At 46.5% G+C, this 22,517-nt stretch overlaps 1 protein-coding gene across 2 annotated transcripts; it reads right to left on the reverse strand.

Moving 5' to 3' along the window:
* Nucleotides 1-10: 10 nt before the first annotated feature.
* Nucleotides 11-19,189, reverse strand: Ces4a (carboxylesterase 4A). 2 transcript variants are annotated; one of them, XM_052729262.1, is made up of 14 exons: nucleotides 19,111-19,189; nucleotides 11,611-11,812; nucleotides 7,677-7,818; nucleotides 7,461-7,594; nucleotides 7,055-7,208; nucleotides 4,282-4,386; nucleotides 4,098-4,202; nucleotides 3,925-3,963; nucleotides 3,257-3,397; nucleotides 2,757-2,837; nucleotides 2,243-2,399; nucleotides 1,323-1,454; nucleotides 1,087-1,159; nucleotides 11-161 (listed from the first exon to the last, which is right to left on the reverse strand). In XM_052729262.1, the coding sequence occupies exons 1-14, from the start codon at nucleotides 19,187-19,189 to the stop codon at nucleotides 11-13; spliced, it is 1,695 nt and encodes a 564-aa protein (XP_052585222.1). The 2 variants fall into 2 exon arrangements, with proteins under 2 accessions (XP_052585222.1, XP_052585223.1); XM_052729263.1 differs by lacking the exons at nucleotides 1,087-1,159; nucleotides 1,323-1,454 and having other exon boundaries at nucleotides 70-161; nucleotides 19,111-19,168.
* Between the last annotated feature and the right edge of the window lie 3,328 nt (nucleotides 19,190-22,517).

A 22,517-nucleotide genomic window follows, 5' to 3' on the forward strand; every position in this document is an offset into this window, starting at 1 on the left:
GCTGCTGCTTCTAAGTCCTCTGAGGCTGGTGCAGCCTTCCCCAGAAAGCCATCTTTTTCTCTTTGAGCTTCACGCCCACTCTTGTGTCGAAATCCAACTGCAGGTACTTTTCATCCTCGTCAAAGCGTGGCCAGTAGGGCAGCTTTCTGTGATTGGGGTCCCTGACCCCAAGGTAGAAAGAGATTTCTGTCACTCCTTTTTATTCGGCTTGTCGCTCTTACCCTTCCTTCATGTACCTTCGCTTGGGAAGCTGAGATCCAAGAAGGCTTTGTGGCAATGATGCTTAGACAGGTCTTTATGAGAGAGTAGGAGAGTTAGGTGTGAGGTGAACACTTACAATCTCAGCACTCGGGAGGCAGCGGCAGGAGAATTGTGAGTTTGAGGCCAGTGTAGGCTGCATAGCAAGCCCCAGGGAAGGAGGTGGGAGAAGTGAGCTTCCAGGCAGTGCAAGGTGAGGTAAAATATAAAGGCGAGTCTAAAGAGGATGGGTGTGCAGAAGGGATGAGGATGACATAGGAAGAATTCTTGGCTTTTCACGATAAGCTAAGGGAATGGAGCTTTACTCCGGGAACATGAGCAAGGGTTTTAAGCAAGTGAGTAACTTTGTTAGGTGATATTTGAGAACAACTCCTCTAGTGTCACAGCATGATGGGGGAGAGAAGGTGGGGCTAGGAAGATACGCATGGGCGACCCAAAGTTCGGTTCAAGTGTCACCTCCACTGGAAGCCATCTCTCAAATAGGGCCAGACCCCTCCTTGATGCTCTACGGCCCAGTGCTCCCAGTGGGACAGCTCCCATTGTGCCTGTTTGGAATTCGGTTTTCATATGGTGGGGTGAGGAGGATGTAGCACTTGCTTATGCCATCCTTGCACCCCAGCTTCCAGTACTAGGGTCAGATACAAAGGAGAACATCGGTGAGATACTATTGGATGAATGAATGAAGAGTGTGCCTCACTGGACAGAGGGGACACATTCTAGGGACATTTAAGATCCCATGACTGACAAGGAAAAGGAGAAGGGCCCAGGCTTGACTGTCTAGTTCCTGTGGTCCTAGTATTATTTATATGTGTAAGGGGCTAGACTCACCCGGTGCGGGCAAAGTTGGCCCAGTATTTCATCATCTGGAGGCTGAGTTCCTTTTCCTCATTGGTGGATGAGCCTGGGGGCAGAAGAGGATGTGGTATTTTGGAAAGATCTAGGGGTACCAGCCTTCCACTCTGCATTTGGGAGTACATTCCACACTAGTTCCCTGTGGTCAGCCAATGGAGGTGTGGGTCTTCATACATGGTGGGGAGACTAGGTGTCAGGTAGGGCATTAGGACCTTTGGAGAAAGGGCTTCCGAAGATATAGGAAAGCTCATCTCCATGGTCTGCGCCATCATGTCGAGGTTTGACAATTATGCCTGAGGGAGCATGGTGCTTGAACTCGTACAGGTAGACAGGGAAGCCAGCATCTGTGAATAAATGAAATGGGTGAGGGCTGCAGGAAGAGCCTTCACTGAGCTAAGCTCCCCGTCTACCCAATGTGTCCCACGCACTGACAATCAGGCAGACCTTCAGCTTTACAGTCGTGGAGCAAGTTAGAATCCTGCCCGCACTAGCCATCAGTATGTCACTCAAACTCTGAGCTGCAGTTCCTCATCTGCAGAGTTGGGGACACTAAAACCTAATTGGCAAGCTTATAACAAGGATCATGGAAGCTGTCTTCTCCCCTATTCTGAGCCTTCTGTTCTGGACACTGTATTTAAGGGCTTTTAATGACTGGCTTTTCCAGCCTCACCTTTGACCTCTCATCCTCATATTCTCAAGCCCAATCAGCCTCCCCGCCCCCTCAAGACAGGGTTTCTCTGGGTAGTTTTGGTGCCTGTCCTGGATCTCGCTCTGTAGACCAGGCTGGCCTCGAACTCACAGAGATCCGCTTGGCTCTGCCTCCCGAATGCTGGGATTAAAGGCATGCGCCACCACGGCCTGGCCAGCCTGCTTTTTAAGTTGCTCTTAAGCCCATCCTCTTAACCATGTACTGTCTTTGCCACCCCAGCTTTCTCCTCTAGGGTGGCTGAGGTTCTGCCCTTATCCCTAAGGACAGCTCTTCCTCTGGCTTGCTGCCTTCTCTGTGGCCTCTTGGAGTCCTATACTAGCCCAAAGTATGGAGTGTGTGGGGGAAGAGCTGGTGACCCCATTTGGAAGCAGTTCAGCTGGATAGTGCAGGGGAGCCGTGTGATTATTCTTAGGGGCCCCATACCCCGGTGGTAGCGTGCAGCTTGAAGTGTGGAGTACACGAAGGTGGCATCTCCAACTAGGTCTATCACCCGGTTTCGGAACGTCGTCCAGTCATGTTTATTGGCAGCATCGTTCAAGTACTCCTTCACCACCAGTGGGATCTGCTCCTTAGTGATATTCTGGGCCAGGGATGCAAGACCCACCCTGAGGTCTGCTATACCAGCTGGGCCATGGGTGGGTTCACCATTCGCTTGCACCCAGCCTCAGCTCCCTAGGACTTTTGGGAATGGGTTTTCTAGGAAGATCTCCATCCTGATTGTTCTTACCGCCCCCACCCCTTTTGCCACAGGAGAACTGCCTCCCATGACCCTAAGGGTGCCTCAGAGATCTTGCCCATCAGTAACCATCTCATCCCATGTCAAACTCCTTTAAGGTCTCAGGAACCTTTGCATAGAGCAGGTCCTACGTTTTTAAAGAAGTGTGTGTGGTGTTCAGTGCTGTTCACACTAAACAACCCAAACCATGGGACCCCTTACCAGCAGGGTGCTGAAACTCCAGAGCAGTTTGGTGAAGTATTTTTTGTTCATCATATGCCGAGTTATCTGGAGCTTCATGAGCTGCTCACAAGAAAAGGACCCAGGGTTGAATCAGGCCTGAGTTCTTGCCTGTCTGCATGTAGAATTCTTAGACAAGACAGCCCAAGAAAGACCCACAACCTGTCCTGCTCACTGTCTGTCATTACCACCTGGTTCTGAGCTGAAGCAGAGCTGGGAGGGCCTGTCTTGAGCTACAGCATTTGCCTTGACCCAAGGAATAAAGGAGGTCCCTAAGATGTATCGCTGTTTGCAGGCTCAGGGGTTGACTACACTTCTCCCAATTCCCCTCCATCATTCCTGGTCAGCTCTCCCTGCACAGGGAATAGAGGTAATGTCTACATCCGCAATGGGGCCACTGAGATCTAACTTGGTACCCACACACTGTTCAAGGGGCATCCCGTTGCAAACCCACTGAGTGAGCACCTTTCCCATCCACTCACAAAAGGCAAGGCCCACTCGAACTCCACGTTGTTGACACCTAGAAGGTAGGGCACAGGTGTAACCTGCCCATGGGTCAGGAGCACCACAGGGTCCTCTGGGAACACCACACCATCCACCACAGGGCTCAGGAACCATACAATCTGCAAGGCCAGGGGCATTTTCCAGCTAGTCATCCCACATACCCTCTGAGGGCCTTTGTGACTTGGGTGCTCAGCTCATCAGGTCTGCCCCAGGAGCTGCTCTAGCTTAAGCTCTTTCAGTAAAAACTAAGATTGCCCATAATGATACTTAAGAAGGTGAGTGTTGGGAGGGACCAGGACAGACAGGACCAGGCTACTCAACTTTAGATGTTTGCTCCAGGCATACACATAGTTCATTCCTTATCTCTTGAAAATCCTTATGAAATATCATTTCAATGAGACATTTATTATCCATTCTATTTAAGGTTCCATAACTCTCATCATTCCTGACCCCTTCCTTGTTGCTATTGCTTTCTAGGAAGCTGAGTAATTTACTTATTTATAGGGCTTATTGTCTCTCTTTCCAGAGGGGTATCAGTTCCACTAGGGAAGGGAATTTGGCCTGTGTAGTTCCTCAAGTATTCTAAGGACCTAGCACATAGTAGGTATTCAATAAACACTCAAATTGCAGGCCACTGCTTACTCACATCTTTTGGATCTTTCTTGAAGTTGGCATGAAAGAATGACTATAAAGGAGAGAAGAAGATAGGAATCAAAAGAAACTCCCAATGTGCTCCAGTGACAGGTGCCCCAGGGAAGTATCTATGGGTGGCTAGAGTACACAGGCTGATAGGGAAGACAACTGGAATGTTGTACCTACCATCCTCTTGGAAACATGCATCACTTCATCCCCTGATAGAGCCCTCAGGCATTCTACCATGATCCTTGTGTTGTTGTGGTTGCAGCCAGCCATGTGAGCAACCTTCTGTAGAGAGAAGGGGTACACAGGGATGCCTCCATCCTTCCCCCTTCTTGTTGAGCCCTGGGAGAAGAGTGATGCCCACCTTGGCTGCCTTCAATGGATCATGAGTGATGAAGGATTTCAGTATTGCAGTACCACTCTGGGAAATGGCCCGATGGAATAGACCTTGGGCTAGGGGTGACATCAGCTGTAGGGATTGGAAGCAGAGCACTCATGAGACCCATAAATAGGGAGGGCCAACTGACTTATTTTGGGTGCCCGCCTAGCCATTTCCCAGTGGCCTGAGAGATGAGCATCTTGGAGGGAGCCATGGGTCTTAGGCTAGAGTCCTAGACTTAAAGCCAGCATCTTCCAGTCTTTGGTCTATGTAGTGGGCTCTAGAGGTCCCAGAGTTGACCTGAGGATATGGGAGGTGATCTGCTGGTATGGCTAAGGGGGTCTTCCTCTGCTATAGGTTACAAATGAGGGTAGGTGGGACCCCATAGTCACAGCTCCAATTATCTATGCTAACAGCTCTTTCAGAGAAGTTATGTCTTTGGATACCTCAGAATTTATGTGTCTTAAACCTGTTCTAGTCAACCTCCAACTGGGTAGAACCTCTCTTTGACATTATCTACCCAGCTTGGGGTCTGTCCCTCCTCTGCCCTCTGTCCCTCCTCTGCCCTCTGCCACATGTAACTATTCCAGTCCTTCCTGACCATTTGGTCTTGTGAATCACTCAGCAACAACCCTCTGTTCTCCATTCCTCCTACCTTCATAGTCTCCTCTGGGATAAACCCTGCTCCTTCACCTCCCAACTGGGCCTCCGAGTCCGAGTTCCTGCTTCATGCAGAAGACCGAGAGACCTCTCTAAATCCACATCTGATCTTATCACTTCCCTTCTTAAAATCTGTCCCTGCTCTCAGGAGGATGGCTGCAAGTCACAAGTTTGAGGCCAACTACTGAGAGCCACTGGTAGCAAAAGTCCATGAGTATACAGCAGTGACAGCTAGAGTTCAGAAGGTCAACCTATCAGAACTAAGGATTCTGTTAGAGGAAACTATCACCCAAGGCATTATGGAGATACTGCCTTTTGAGTGAACTGATTTTCTCTTGTTATAAACTTCTTGTGCAATAACAGCTATGATTCTCCCCATTTACCGTGCATTTCCATGTTACGTGTACATGTAATCTCACAATTGCATCTCAATCTTGGGCACAACTTTCCCTATACATTTGGGTTAATTGGATAACTGTCTCCAGCTATGTTTATTTTTCATTAACGTAAATCTAACCATGGTCATTCTCCAGACAAAAGTATTTCAGCAAAGATACCTTTTTCCAAGGACAAAACTGCACATAGATAAACATTAGCTCATCTCACCCACAGATAGAGAAAATAATCATAACAATTATATCCTCAACTCCTTACCTTCACTCCGGATTATTTATACAAGACCCTAATTTAAGAGATTTACTGCTCACATTCCTGGGATGATGTTTTAGCCATTTGCGAGTTACTGAGTTAAGGCAGTTACTTCCCACTGACCCAAGGAGATTGCCTACAAGGCCAAGCAGGTGATAGTCGCCAAGCTTCTTTCTTGTGCAAATTAAGTTTTAATTCCTCCTCAGCCAGGTGCTATTCCTAGATTTTCTCCTCAGCAATTACTCTGAGCGAAAGTGCTTTTACTAACCAAATACTACCACGCTCTGACAGAGGTCGCTTAGCCACCTAGCTATGTCCCCCTCCCCATCAGAAAGCAGCTGCAGCCGGGATGAGTGGGAAAAGCGGCACCAAAGACAGTTCACTTTCTTGTGACTTACTGACCCCTAGCATTGTACCTAGCCATTTCTAGATTATAGTTTGAGCACATAAATTCCCTAATTGATCTTAGCCTTTAGTTGACCCTACCAGAGAACTCCCCTTTAGTCACTCCCCTTTTGGGTTGTAATTGGAAGCTGAAAATTATTGCTTTATGTGTGGATCCTCATCACCTCTCTCTGTGACCCTGAAAGCTTCAAGCCTCGCATTGCTTTGCCAAAGAATTACTGCTTCGGTATATATACACGGGTCCTCTGAGAGTACAGGGGAGAATTGATTGAGAAGAACAAAGATGAGGACGGAGATGGAAAGAACTAGCACAGGGAGGGCCTTGCTGTTGTAGCTCAGGCTGGCCAGGCATTTCACGTCTGCCATTGGAATGTTGGAATTACAGATCTGCCTGTCTCTTTGGATTTTTTTTTTTTTTTTTTTTTTTTGGTGACAGGGTTTCATGTAGTCCATATTGGTTTCAAATTTACTATGTAGCTAAGGTTAGCTGTGACTCTCCCATCCCCTCAAGTTTTAGGACCAACACACTCAACTCTTCTTGGATTGGGCCTTATTACTACTGTGGCCCTCACAACCATTCTTGATGTGATTCCTGCTCACTTCCACCCCTGTGAAGTCTCTAACACAGGCCCCTGACTTCCAGGCATAGGCTGTCCACAGCCCTGCCTAGAGGGTAGATCCTCGCCTCTGTTTACGGGAAAGAGCTCTGAGAGAAGCAGGAGGTGGTAGGCACCCACAAAGCCTCACCCTGTCCTTGTTGGGGCTTGGATTTGTCATCAGTGCTATTCTTTTTTCCTTTTCTAGAAAATCATTTATTTAGTGTATATGGCAGAAACCTGGTTAGAGGACAAGTTGCCGGAGCCAAATTCCACCTTGTGAGCTCCAGGAATTGAACTCTGGTCCTTAGCCCTGTTCTGCGAGCGACTGTGCTCCTGGAGTGAATGGTGTCCTTGGCAGGAGTGAGATGTGGGTTTGTGGATACACAGGTGCAGTGTGGGAACAGGCTGGCCCCTGTCTCTGCTGGTCCAATGGAAATCGCACTCACCAATCCCGAGACGCTCATAGCTCCTGCCGACTGGCCAAATAGTGTTACACTGTCCGGGTCTCCACCAAAGGCCTCAATGTTCTCCTGCACCCAGTGCAGAGCCGCTACCTGGTCCAGCATCCCCCAGTTTCCGCGGGCTTGGCTGTCGCCCGTGCTAGGCACACGAGATTCATGGTCAGTGTTTCAAACTTCGATGGTCAGGTTTCAGAGAGCTGCCAAGGCTCCCTACCTAAGGCTTCCTTAGACTCACTCGTGAGACGATATCCAGCGTCTCCACCGGGTCAGGCCCGGCTCAAAACACCCTGGTCATTCGGTTCCGTCCACGGACCACGCCCCCTTCCGCCAGTCCCCGCCTTCTGTGCCTCAGGCAGGTAGGTGAAGGCCCCGCCCCTGGTCCAAGGCCCACCTGAAGAAGCCCAGGATGCCCAGCCTGTACTGTAGAAACACCAGCACCACTTTCTCGCGGGCGGCCAGCTCTGAGCCTTCGTAGGTAGAAGCGGAGCCGACGAGGAAGGCGCCTCCGGGGAACCAAACCATCACCTGGGCAAAAAAGGTCTCCAAAGCCTGAGATGGGCTGTAGGGTAGTAGAGGGGGATGACGGGTGGTGGAAAACACTACTCACCGGCAGCAGAGGGTCCCCAGAGGCGAGCACTGGGGCATAAACATTTAGGTAGAGACAATCCTCACTGAAGTGCAGCCACTTATACCGCTTCCGCGTGTTTAAGTATATGGAGGTTATCTGCCCCCAGGTTTCCTGAAGGCACCTGTGGGCATGCAGTGAATTTGGATTTGCAGTGAAGAGAATGATTTCAATCCTGGGGTCAACAGTGATGGGGGGCAACCTAAGACAAAAGCCTGGCAGGCTCCGTGCGTGTGTGCATGCCTCCTGGAGTCTTTCACCAGTGGTCAGGTCCAGGACCTCGAGGCAGGCAGGTCTCTCTAGGATCCATCCTTCTACCATGAATCTTGCCCTTCACCCCTTAGCCTGGATAGTCTTTGCTCATGTTGAAGACTGCCGATGAGTTCTAGGCCAACACTTGGGTGTCCTAGGCACCTCTCTGCCTTCGTGTCCCACCTTCCCAGAATCTTTTATCTCCCAAGCAGGCCAAGGAGCTCTAGAACATGTTTTCCCACTTCAAACACAGGACCATCAAATCTATAGTCTGAACACCCCTCCCACCCCCAACTTCTTCATAGTCCTCCGATTGGTTCTCTGGAGGATATTGATAAAAGTGATTAAAAACAAAGCAAGACACAACGCAGACCATGGCACTTTCCTTCTTAAATTCTTCCTTGTGAGACCTGGAATCAAGGCTGTTCTGGGCTACATAGAGGGTCCTAGGACAGCCTTAGCTACCATGGAAGAACCCACGTCCCCCAAACCCACTTCCCTGGCTCTCCGCTGCCCTCAGAGAAAAAGTCCATACACCCTCAGTCTGACTTAGGCCCTTTTTCCACCCAGTCACCTCACCAGCCACCCTTGGTTCCTATGAGACATGGCTGCTTGCCTCTGATTTCCAAGCCCTTGTGACTGTGTCTTCTGCCAAATGCTTTCTTCCTTGCCCAGCAAGCTCCTACTTCTGTTTAAGGCCAGATCAAATGGTACCCCACTTCTTATGGGCACTCCATCTGTGTCCTGTAAACCTTTCTCCACTCTTGATTGTAGTGCTGGTTGAAATTATTTCAATTAATTGTTTTTCTCCTGGGTGACTCAACCACTCCTTGAATGCAGGTTGACAGTGTGTCCTAGCACTCAGCCAGGCACCATGTAGACTTTAGTATTTGAAGAGTATGGGCTATCTGGCCACCTCCCTCTTCTCTGCCGCTGGCCTAGTCCCTGGAATGGCTATTCTTATAAGTCTGGAGCTGGCTTTACTTGATTGGAATCCCTATCTGCCTGTTCCTCCTTTTAGCTTTCCTCTTGTCCCAGCCTACCTCCCCTTTCCCTTTTTCATATGTCCTTCTCACAATACTTCAACCTGCCTCATCCCAAACTATTGTCCCCAACCACCCTCACCAGCAGCCATCCGAGCTCTCTTCCTACAAGGACAAACTTTCATTTTCTTTTGTTTTTGTGTGTACAGGTCAATGAACGCATGTGAAGGCTTGAGAAAAACCTCTGGTGTCATTCCTTATGGAGGTCATCCATTTTTTTTAAAGACAGGACCTCTCAGTTACTTGGATCTTGTTGAGTAGTCAAGGCTGGCTGGCTATCCTCTTGTCTCTGTCTCCCCAGTACTGGTATTACAAATTCTTGCCATGGCTCTTGGCTTTTTATATAGGTTCTGGGGCTTGAACAGTATTCCCTCTCCAGGTTTCTATAGCATTCTACTCTCCAACTTTTCCCTCCATCTCCCTGGTGGATCCCCCTGCTGACCCAGGTCTCAGCAAAGAGAGCCCAAGTTTCTCTCTCTTAGTTCTCTCTTTTCTTTTTGCTTTTTTGAGACTGTACTTCATTTTATAGTGCAGACTAGCCTAGAAGTTGCTATGAAGCACAGGTTCCCATTTTTCTTTAAAATTTTTAGGGGATTTTATTTATTTTTACATTCGGTGTGTAGGTGTTTTGCCTGAATATATATTTGTGCACCATGTGCATGCAATGCCTACAGAGACCAAAGAGGACATTGGATCCCCCTGGAACTGGTGTTCCAGACAAGCTGTGAGCCACCCAGTGGGTATCAGGGATCTAGCACAGGTCCTTTGGGAGAGCAGCCAGTGCTCTTAACCCCTGAGTATTTCTCCAGCCCCTAAACTTTATCTATCTATCTATCTATCTATCTATCTATCTATCTATCTATCCATCTATCATTATTATTTAAAAAAATTTTTTTTGAGACAAGGTTAGCTTGCCTGGAAGTCAGTATGTAGACCAGGCTGGCCTCAAACTAGTAGAGATCTGCCTGCCTCTGCCTCCCAAGTGCTGGGGTTAAAGGCATGAGTCATCACACCTGGCTGTCCTTCTCTCTTTTCTTTGAGGTATGGTCTTAAATAGCCCAGGGTGCCCACAAACTTGCTGTGTAGTCAAGACTGGCCTTGAGCTCTTGATCTTCCTGCCTCAGCCTCCAAATTACTGGGATTATCAATGTGTGCCATATGCTTGGTAGCCAAATGAATTTTCTCTTATGTTGCCCAAATTTGCTGTTGCCCTAGTGTTCACCATTTTGGGAAATGACATCCTTATTCTCTTGAGCAAAATATAGTCATTGTATTAAATTATTTTTTCCACGTGGCTCATATCCAATTCTCCAGAAAATAGTATCCATTTTCCCTTTAAAACAAATTTAGAGCCGGGCAGTGGTGGCGCACGCCTTTAATCCCAGCACTCGGGAGGCAGAGCCAGGCGGATCTCTGCGAGTTCGAGGCCAGCCTGGGCTACCAAGTGAGTCCCAGGAAAGGCGCAAAGCTACACAGAGAAACCCTGTCTCGAAAAAACCAAAAAAAAAAAAAAAAAACAAAAACAAAAACAAATTTAGAATCCAGTCACTTCCTTCCAGCTTCCCTGTAGAAGCACCATTTCTCTCTGCCTTAATTGTTGCCCTATAGAATGGTCTAAGTAATCCACAGATTCTTACACTTGACTCTCTAAGTTCTAAACATCCCTTGTTCTGACAGCTTATAGCGAGTTCCAATGACTGACACACAGGTGTATAAAATGGGCACCCTCACCTCCAAGCCCCACCTTCAAGTTTCAGATAATGGTCATTCCATGTTTTGCCAACAGGGATTCCAAATAATAACCAGAGAATGATCAGAATGCCTGGGGCTTGATCTGTCTGTCTGTCTGTCTATTGATATTGAACCTATACCTCTCCTATGGTTGGTGTGGAGCAAGACCAGCCTTGGTCTCTGGTTGATCATATCCTAACAGTGGAATTCTTCCTAACGAATAGACACTCAAGTGGGAGTTATAGGGCTTTTTTTTTTTTTTTTTAAATATCACTTGGCACCCAGGTTTTAAACCCTGTGCTTTAACCAGCTGCTGCTAAACATTGTTCATGATTGCCACACAGTGTTATGGTCAGTTGATTACTCAGTAGTCTGAATAAACAGTAAATACACTTATTTTGGCTGCGCTGCCAAGAAGGGCAGTCATTGTTCAAGTCTTGTAGTGTGCAGGCTACATGTAGGTGGCAGCAAGACACTGCAACTTCAAAGCTGGAACAGCCCTGTAGTTCCCATCTTGGAGCGCCCTCTGCAGGGAGTGGCTGACAGTATCCTGTGGGCTTGTTACAAAGCTGGAGCCCATCATTCATGGGCCTGGGGTGTGGATGAGAACTGGAGGTGGGATGCATTTGGGAAATTCAGCTTCCCAGAAGGTCCTGTGGCAAAGCCAGTGACTACATCCCCCTCCCGTGAGAAACCCAACACAGTTCGATCAGTGCCTTAAATGCCATTTGGTCTAATTTCCTCATTACACACAGGCTTGGAAACAGGCCAAGCATGGGCCCGGGTTTGCTGTGGTCACACAGGGTGTTTCTAGTGAGTTATTTTAGACACTGGTCCACCCTACTCATCAGGTCTGCTCATCTACCAGCCCGAAATCCTCTGGCACTTACGAAGGTGGGTAGGTGGTGGCATCTCTGATGCCATTCCAGGGTTGCGGGGGCTCCGGAGGAGCAAACCTGCGAGCACCCACAGGAGGTCTGGAGAAGGGGACTCCCAGGAAGACTTGGACGGTTATGTTTCCCACATGTGTTTGCTTTCCTTGTAGGATCCCGTGTTTGGTGACCACGAGAGGTTCCTTGGTGTGCAAAGCACCTGGGAAGAGAAGAGGAACAGTCATCTTGTCTCGTTACTGTCAGCCACAGATGGGATTCTGGTACCTCTGCCATGCATCCCCTCTCCCCTCCCCTCCATTCTCCTCTCTTTCCCTCTTCCCCCACTTCTTTCTAGAGTCTCACTACATAACTCAGGTTGGCTTTGAACCCATCACCCTTCTGCCTCAGCCTCCCAAATGCTGGAATTACAGGAGTGTGCTACCAGACCTGGGTAGCTGCTGCTGCTGCTTTATATATAAAAATCAATCAATAAATTATTATTATTTAAACATTTAAAAGTCCTATGTTTGTGAGCGTTCTGTGTGCATGTATATCTGTGTACCACATTCAGAACAGGACATTGGGTTCTCTAAAACTGGAGTTACTGTAAACTGCTATGTGGATGCTGGGAATTGAATCTAGCTCCTTCAGAAGAGCAGCCAGTGCTCTTAACTGCTGAGCCATCTCCCTAGTCCTCAGTCACTACTTTTTTAAAAAGAAGGTTTTATTTTACTTTATGTGCATTGGTGTCTTGTCTGCATTTGTGTCTGTGTGAGAGTGTTGGATCCCCTGGAGCTGGGGTTATAATCAGTTGTGAGCTGCCATGTGGGTGCTGGGAATTGAACCCAGGTCCTCTGGAAGGGCAGCCAGTGCTGTTAACCTCTAAGCCATCTCTCCAGCCCCAATCACTACTTTTTAATGCTTGAGTGTGCGTTCGTTTGTGTTAAGTGCATGCATGTGTGTAGATGCACATGTGTGCTTGTGCATATTGAGACTTGAGGTTAACATCAGATGTGTAAGTGCATGCGTGTGTGTAGATGCACGTGTGCTTGTGCATATTGAGACTTGAGGTTAACATCAGATGTGTAAGTGCATGCATGTGTGTAGATGCACATGTGTGCTTGTGCATATTGAGACTTGAGGTTAACATCAGGTGTCTTAGTTGATTGTTTTCTACTGTATGTACTGAGGCAGGATCTGTCACCATGCCCAGAGTTTGCTGTTTTGCTTAGTCTGGTTAGATAGCTTGCTCCAGGGATTTCCTATCTCTGCCTCCCCTGGGTTGGGATTGCAGGCAGGCTGGCAAAACCACCAGCTTTTTACATGTTTCTGGGGATCTGAATTCTGTGCTCATGCAGCAAGTGTTTTGCCCACTAAGCCATCTCCTCAGCCTAGTGCTGCTTCTTAAAACCACAATAAAAAAACTTGGAAATATAAAATAACAGTTGTGTATCTGTCTTATTCCTCTTGTGCATCTATGAGGATTTTCTTCATTATTTAAGATTTCAAAGCCATGTTGGTAGGTACATAAAAGTTCATGTCTGTTATATAAACCATTTCTCTTTATGTCATTTAATATCAATGAAAGGGACATTTATTTTGTTTATTTTTTTTTTTGAGGTAAGGTCTCTCTATTGTGTAGCCCTGGCTGTCCTGGAACTCTCTATGTAGATCAGGTTGGCCTCAAATTCACAGAGATCCACCTGCTTTTGCTTCCTGGGTGCTAGGATTAAAGGCGTGTGCCACCCTGCAGGGCTGAAAGGGATATTTATTTATTTTTTAAAGATTCATTTATTTATTATGTATACAGTGTTCTGTTTGCATGTATCCCTGCAGGCCAGAAGAGGGCACCAGATCTCATTACAAATGGTTGTGAGCCACACTGTGGGTGCTGGGACTTGAACTCAGGACCTCTGGAAGAGCAGCCGGTGTTCTTAACCTCTGAGCCATCTCCCCAGCCCTTATTTTTTACTTCTGTTTGATATGAACATGGCTACACCTTTTTTCCTGGTTGTTAAATGGTTTAATTAGTTTTTCGATTAGTTTCTTTTTCATTTGCTGTTTTCCTACGGTGTGTGTGTATGTGTGTGTGTGTGTGTGTGTGTGTGTGTGTGTGTGTGTGTGTGTGTGTGTGATGTAAACATGCCCATGGTAGTGGTTATACACATGCATGTGGGGGGTAGTGGTTGATTTCTGGTGTTTTCTGAAATTTTTCTTTACCTTATTTTTTGAAACAGGGTCTCTCATTGAACCTTGAGTTTACTGAGTGGCTGGACTGGGTGGCCAGCAAGCCCCAGGGACCCACCTATTTCTCCTTCTTCGGCACTGTGGGTACAGTCATGCACCCCACATCGAAACCCAGGTCCTCACATACGTGCAGAAAATACCTCACTGACTGAGTCACCTCCCCAGCCCCTGCCTGGTTCATTTCTGGGATGGTTGGAATTATCTATACACATTCTTACTCATACACATTTGCATCAGTGCACCCTTGTGAATTTAAACATACACGGGTATACATGAGAAACACACAAATGCATGTTCACAGGGAGTATACATATGCATACAAGTGCAGCTATATGTGGTTTATAATGTATTCACCCACAGTGTACACACACACACACACACACACACACACACACACACACACACAGCAAGCCTACTCACACCATGGACAGTTTTTGGAATAGATATGGAATAGACTAGGTTGATTCCAGCCCTTGCCTATGAGTACTCCTCCTCTTCCAGGCTCTTATCTTGCCCCACTTCTTCTGCCAAGTGTTGCTGAGGCCTCACTCACATCCATTGTCCCTTTCTAAGTGCCCTGTCAGCTTCTCTCTCTCTTCCCGTATCAAAACAGAACTGCTCTTTGTTCCTGTTCCTTGGAGTTCACTCAGGAAAGTGACAGAAAGCAAATGTGATCCAAGTTGTTACTTACCCTAGCCATGGATCAGAATCATTTAGAAATTGATGCAAAAAAAAAAAAAAAATTCCCAAGCCAGGCAAGGTAGCACACACCTGAAATCGTAGTGCTTGGGAGGCTGAGGCAGGGAGATCATGAGTTCAAGATCATCCTTGGCTACATGAGTTCATAGCCAGTTTGGGCTACATGAGATAATGTTTTAAAAACATCCAATCTGAACCAAACTCCTAGGCCTTCTGTCTCACAAGTACTGGGATTAAAGGTATTTACCACCATGCTTGGATTATTTTGCCTTTTCTTTTCTTTCTTTCTTTTTTTTTTTTTTTTCCAGACCGTTTCTCTGGGTAGCTTTGGAGCCCATCCTGGAACTTGCTCTGTAGACCAGGCTGGCCTCGAACTCACAGAGATCCACCTGCCTCTGCTTCCCAAGTGCTGGGATTAAAGGTGTGCACCACCACTGCCTGGCGGAATTTTTCTTTTGTTTTTGTTTCTGAGACAAAGTCTTGCTATTTATTGTAGCTCAAACTGACCTAAAACTCATAATCCTTGCTGGGGCTTGTTGGCCAGCCAGCCTTGCCAAAAAATGACACATTCCAGGTTCAGGTTGAGAGACCCTGTCTCACAAGGAAATAGTAGAAAATGGTAAAACAGGACACCCAATGTCATCCTCTTCTGCTTGCACGGGCATATCTGTATACATGTGTTCACATACACCACACACATGTATGCTCACACAGACAACCCTCATGATCCTCTTGCCTCAACTTCCTATGATCTGGGATTATAGGTGTGTACCATCACCCTGGTGTCCCCAAATATTTCTATAGACACATGGAAATAAGTTCAAAGGTTTATATAACTTGTCTCACATCACATAGAGAATGTCTCATGACTGCTGTAAACCATGGTGTTTGTCAACTCCCTGGTCTCCGAGGAGTCAGTCACAACCACGTGGAAGAGTTCTTCCAGACTGCTGAACAAGAGCAGCATGGAAAGTCCAGTGTCAGCTCTGTTACCCGGAGGGAGCACAGAAGCACTTATCAAAACAATAGTCCAAAACAGCTGTGGAGGCATACCTGTAATCCAGCACTTGGGAGGCAAAGGCAGGAAGATCATAAGTTCAAGGCTGGGGAGATAGTTCAGTGGATAAAAATGTTTTTTGTGCAAGAATGAGGGCCTGAGTTTTATTCCTTAGAGCCCACATAAAAGTTGAATGCATCGCACAGGTGTCTAATCCTACTGCTCTTACAGGGAGATAGAAACTGGAACAGGGAGAATCTTTTGAATCTCTTGGGACAGCTAGACTGGCATCCCCAGCTGGAGACATGAAACAACAAAGTGACCCTGTGTCAAACAAGGTGGAAAGTGAGAAATGACACCCACTCAAGATTGTCTTCTGAGCCTGCATTTACACACACACACACACACACACACACACACACACACACACACACACACACACACAGGACCTAGGCTATATAGTGAGACCTTGTCTTGGAAAAAAGCAAAAATAAAAAAACCCATAACCAACCATATGAAATAAAAAGCAGTATTCCTGAGACTGGAAAGACAGCTGAGTGATTAAAAACACTCACTGTTCTTGCAGAGGGACCTGAGTTCTGTTCCCAGCATCTATCCCGGGAGGCTCACAATCACCTTAAGTGTAACTCCAGGAGATGAGGTGTCCCTGGTCTCTGTGGGTACACATGTGTGCATACCTATACTAGTATCCTCATGTGTGTGCACACACACACAATTAGAATATTTTTTAATTAAAAAAATGTTTTAAGGGCTGGAGAGATGGCTCAGCGGTTAAGAGCCCTCACTGACTACTCTCCCAGAGATCCTGAGTTCAATTCCCAGCAACCACATGGTGGCTCACAACCACTTGTAATGAGATCTGGTGCCATCTTCTGGCCTTCAAAGACACATGCAAACAGAATACTGAATACATAATAAATAAATAAACCTTTAAAAAAAAGATTCTTTAAAAAAATGTTTTAAATCACCAATATGCTACACTAGTATGGTGTAGAATATTATTTTAAGGTGTGTTACTTTTGTTTATGTTGCATTTGTTTAACTCTGTGAAGCTGTGTTACTGTGCCTGTCTAGAACACCTGATGGTCTAATAAAGAACTGAACGGCCAATAGTGAGGCAGGAGAGAGAAATAGGTGGGGCTGGCAGGCAGAGAGACTATGTAGAAGGTGAAATTTGGGAGGAAGAAGAAGTAGCCAGAGAAGGAAGAGGACTCCAGGGGCCAGCCACCCAGCAAAATAGCAAGTCACAGAGTAAAAAACAAAGAAATGTATACAGGAATAGAAAAGGAAAAGCCCAGAGACAAAAGATAGATGGGATAATTTAAAGTTAAGAAAAGCTGGCAAGAAACTAAGCCAAGCTAAGGCCAGACATTCATAAGTAATAATAAGCCTCCATGCGTGAATTTATTTGGGAGCTGGGTGGCAGGCCCCCTTAAGAGAAAAAGCAAACAAACAACACTAGTATCCATAAAGTACTGTTAAGGCCTAGGATTACAGATGGCAACTGAAAAATTAACGAATGATGGCACCCAATTCTGGAGATGATACAGTGAAAAGAACATTCACATGTATTGTTGGTGGAGGACAAATTGATGTAACTAACACCTTGGAAAAACAACTTGGGAAAATATACAAGGAGCCACAAAATGTTCGTATGCTTTGATTGATTAGGTGACTTCATTTAAAAAAAAATGTATTTTTTTTGAAAAAATCAGTATTCTTTGGACTATGAGACATAACACACGAGCAATAGTTTATTGAGGTATAAGATATACATGCAGCAAAATGCTCACATCTCGCTTGTACAACTCTGTATGATGCTAGTTGTTACACACACATCCCATTCTGATCTGTATGATGCTAGTTACACACACATCCCATTCTGATCTGTATGATGCTAGTTACACACACATCCCATTCTGATCTGTATGATGCTAGTTACGCACACATCCCATTCTGACCTGTATGATGCTAGTTATGCACACATCCCATTCTGATCTGTATGATGCTAGTTACACACACATCCCATTCTGATCTGTATGATGCTAGTTACACACACATCCCATTCTGATCTGTATGATGCTAGTTACACACACATCCCATTCTGATTTGTATGATGCTAGTTACACACACATCCCGTTCTGATCTGATGTACCACGTCACTAAAGCAAAGACTGGTCCGAACCTCAGTGGATGCTGGAGCCTCACTCACGTCTGTGAACTAAGCAAAGCGAATATAAACCTAAGCTATAAATTGCCTTCCATAAGAATCGAAGTGGAGAGCCGGGCGGTGGTGGCGCACGCCTTTAATCCCAGCACTCGGGAGGCAGAGCCAGGCGGATCTCTGTGAGTTCGAGGCCAGTCTGGTCTACTGAGTGAGTTCCAGGAAACGCACCAAAACTACACAGAGAAACCCTGTCTTGGAAAACCAAAAAAAAAAAAAAAAAATTTAAGTGGAAAAAAAAAAAGCAGAGTATAAAACAGTAGGGCCAGCAGGATGGTTCTGTGGATAAGGGTGCTTTGCTGCTAAGCCTAATGACTTGAGCTTGGTCTCTGGGATCCACTTGGTAGAGGGCAAAAACTGACTCTTTTAATTTGTTCTCTGTCCTCCACAAATGTGCTGTGGTATACACAAGCAAGAACACACACATACACACACACACACACACACACACACACACACACACACACACACACACACACACACACGCTCACGCACACACACAGAAGTATAATTTAAAAAATGTAAAACTAAAATTGTGTACATGCTAACATCACAGCTGTAGGTAAATATACAAGAAGAGTTAATATCACAAAATGCTAAGAGCAATTTTATCAAAGCTTCTTAAAAAAAATACCCACCACCACCACCATCACCCCCATCACCACCACCAAAAAAACCCTCATGTAATTATTCAGGCAAAATCAATTAACAATAGAGGTCAGAACAGGGTCACTTTGAAGCTGTTGACTAGGCAATAGCACATAGGATACTGGCAATATTCTAGATTTTGATCAGAATGGTGGTTTCATCAGATACACGTAGTTATATATAATAATCATATAGTTTAGATATGTCCATCTTGCTGTATGTATATCTAACACCTCGAAAAAAGGTTGTTAATGTGTTACGTTGTTTTCACAGTTCAGAGGATAACACTCATTTTAGAAAGAAGGCCATTGAAGAGAAAGGCACAGATAGTAAAAAGGCTGTGTAGGACATGGAGAGGCAGAAGCGGGACTCCTGCTTAGACGAAAGAAGGCAGAAAGGAGTGGGGAAAGGCCCGAAGGAGGGACATGGACATGCCATGTTCTCAGGTCCCTCACTGATCCCAGGAGGTAGGAGACACGGTCCCCACTTTGCCGAGCAGTCACGGGGATCAGAGAGGACAATGATGTGCTCAGATTTCTAGCTGGTAGCACATGAATGCTCTGAAACACTGCCCTCCATCTGAAACACTGCCCTCCATCTGCCTAGACCTTGTTTGTCTAAGCCCCACTGTCCAGAAGAGGCTGAGCTGGGACTGGCACCCTCAGAGGGATGAAGATCTTACCTAAGGCTGTCTGGACTACCAGGCACAGGGTGAGGCTCAAGCCCAGAATCCACTTCATGCTCCATTCAGCTTCTGCCATGGGCTGCGGTGATGCCAACACTTATGGGGTCAGAAGGGAGCTGTGACTGCAGTGTGTAAGCACCAGAAGGCTTTTATCTTCTTGATTCCCATCACTAGGGCTGGAGGAGTTATGACCAGCTTCTCACCAGCTGTGGAGCCTTGTCCCTCCTCCTTGGGGTGATAGGTCATACTATATGGCTTTGGCTCTTCAACCAAACGGACTTGCCTGCAATCCCTGCCCGGTTTGCTCATTTGGCAACACTTCAAGTTTGGCTAGTGCGAGTCAAGCTTCATGAATTGAGTAGGTGCCAAGACTGGAGCAGAACACTGGGGTAAATGGGCCCCTCAGCCCCCAGGTATCCTTCCTGTAGATTTAAGAGCCCTTGGTCTCCCTGATTGCCTATGCTTTGTGTAGACTCTTGTAGCTGCTGCTTTGCCCAGGTTTCTCAGGCAGGATTGTCATAGAGTGCCAGACTGTATCAGGGACAGGAAGTCAATGTGGTGAGTACCCCCAGTCTCACGGTCCAGCTGGAGTCTAGACCTAAAGGCAACCATGAGAAGGGTCACTCAGTGAAACCAGGGTAGTGACTGAACCAGAGGGTTTCTTGGGAAAGACCTAATCTTCAACATAAAGGTCGACCTTTGTGTGATCAGCCAGGAAAGGGAAATCTGACCTGATGTTTGGAGCTGTAGGAGCCAGTGTGGGACTGGACGAGAAGAGATGGTTCCATCTTCACTGACAGGTCAGGTGGGAGTCCTGGAGTCCTGGCTTACCTTTGGGAACTGAGTATCTAGGGGTTTCTGTGCTGGGAGGTCAGAAGGATGGGGGGCTTGCCTTTCTTACTGACCCATGGTCTCCAGTTCTGTAGGTCTGGCAAGTCATTGAAGTGCACTATTTCATCCAAAGCCCATTCAGTGAGTTCTCAGAAATGTCCTTTACTTGGGATCCTTACCCACATTTCCCATTCTTGTGGCTTTTTTTATCCTTAGGAATACGGAATTCACTGCCCAATCGTCACTGATTAGGCTCCATGCTCCTCTAAGGAAGGTTTGAGGCTGGCTGAAGGTGACTTCTGCCTATAGGGCCAACATGGGAAACATTTGGTATGTTGGATATAACCCCCCTGGTTGCAGTCTACTAGCCATCCACAATATTAGGCTACAGTAGCCCACTGGCTGGTATCAGGCTCTGGGATGGACAAGCCCCTCCATGATAAGCAACGTTGTTCTGTCCTATGTCCCTTTAAGAATAATTCCCAAGCCAGGTGGTGGTGGTGGCATACACCTTTAATCCCAGCACTTGGGAGGCAGAGGCAGGTGGATCTCTGTGAGTTCAAGGACAGTCTGGTCTACAGAGCGAGTTCCAGGACAGCCAAGGCTACACAGAGAAACCCTGTTTTGAAAAATCAAAAAAAAAGAAAAAGAAAACAAACAAACAAACAAACAAAGAATGATTTCCATGGGAAGTTGGGGAGATGATTCAGTTAGTAAAGTACTTGCCACACAAGCATGAGGATCAGAGTTTAAATGCCCAGAACCCATGTAAAGCTGGGTGTGGCAGCATGCATCTATAATCCCAGTGTTACTACAGTGAGATGGGAGGCAGAAACAGGAGAAGCCAGGAAGTTCAGGGGCCAGCTCAGAAGGTGTATGCAGCAGAAAAAGCCAACACAAAGAGCCCCTCTCCAACAAGGTACAAATTGAAGACTGATACCTGAGGTTGTTTTCTGACCTCTAAACGTACACCATGGCACAGACTCACACATACTCACGTACACATGCACACGTATGTACACACACACATACACACACACACACACACACACACACACACACATACACATACACACACACATGAATGACTGCCATGGGCTTGCAGGGAAGAAGTGGGGTGAGGATTCATAGCAAGGCACACTTCCAGAAACAGTCTCCCAACTCCTCCCCACACAATCCTTGGATGGCCCAGGGGCCTGGGAATCACGCCCATGCTCCCAGGCAATTTTCTAGAAAGTCCTATGTGCTGATTGTGGCATGTCTACCATAACTTGGGGTCTCAGAAGCTGTGGAAGCATCTCTTCTCTACCACACCCTTGCTATTGGCTAAGTAGATGTCTCATCTGACAGCAAGCGTGGAAATGACACAATGTCTCCTCAAGTGAGACAACATGGAGCAAGAACCTGGATATGGCCTGTGTCCTTTGACTGAGAAATTTGATCAGAGAGACCATCCAAAATACACAAAAACTTGTTGACAGATTGAGTCTCTTAAAGCCTTGTTGACAACAGCCTCACTCCCACGTTCCCAGAAAGGAAGCAGGGAGAGGAGACGAGAGAACGACAGAAAGCACGTGCTCCAGGGGTGGTAGTAACGTGTTTCATCAGCTTCTGCAGCATCAGCCAGCTTACTGCGCTGAATCCTAGCTAGGCTGCCTGGGTTTAAACCCTAGCTCTGTCACTGTGTGACCTTGGGTAAATCACCAGATTCTCTGAACCACTTTTTCTTTATCTGCAAAATCCACATAAGAATAGTACTAAGGGGCTGGGGAGATGCCCAGTAGTTAGGAGCACTGACCGCTCTTCCAGAGGACCCTGGTTCAATTCCCAGCACCCACATGGAGTTCACAATTGTCTGTAACTCCAGTTGCAGGGGATCTGGCACCCTCACACACACAGACATGCAGGCAAGACCCCAATGCATATAAAATAAAAATAAATCTTAAAAAAAAGAACAGTACTAAGATTCCAAGATTGTAGTAAGAATTAAGTGTTGATTTTACTTTTGTGAGATGTGGTCTCTATCCTCCTGTCTCAGCCTCTTGAGTGCTAGGATTATAGCACCAAGTAAATTTGGACCAAGTAAAGCACGTTCAATACCATAAGGCACATTGTCTACGTTGTCGTCTAAAGCAAAAATATTTCTGTAGCATCTTTGAGGGATGGGTTCCAGGAACTCACCCCACCTGCAAGATATCAAAATCCCAGGATGCCCAAGTCTCTTACATAAAACAGGGTAGTATTTGCACATAACCCACATGCACCCTCAAATATACTTATTTTTCTTCTTTTGCAGTTCTAGGGTTGACCCTATGGCCTTGCATATACCATTGATGCGAACACCCCTCTACCATTGAGCTATAGCCCGCCCCGTGTCCCCAGCACCTTATTTGTATTCTGAGACAGGAATGTTCAAGTTGTTCAGTCTGAACTCAAACTCACTGTGCAGTCCAGGTAGATCTTCAATTTGAGATCCTCCTGACAGCTCCTTGCTGAGACTAACGCGGGCATCGTAATTCTCAGATTCAAATGTACCACTCACGGATTACTTATGAGAGCTGGCGCAATGTAAA

The sequence above is a fragment of the Peromyscus californicus genome, unplaced genomic scaffold (genome assembly GCF_007827085.1).
Source record: "Peromyscus californicus insignis strain IS unplaced genomic scaffold, ASM782708v3 Scaffold_8__1_contigs__length_139910024, whole genome shotgun sequence".
NCBI classification, from domain to species: domain Eukaryota; kingdom Metazoa; phylum Chordata; class Mammalia; order Rodentia; family Cricetidae; genus Peromyscus; species Peromyscus californicus.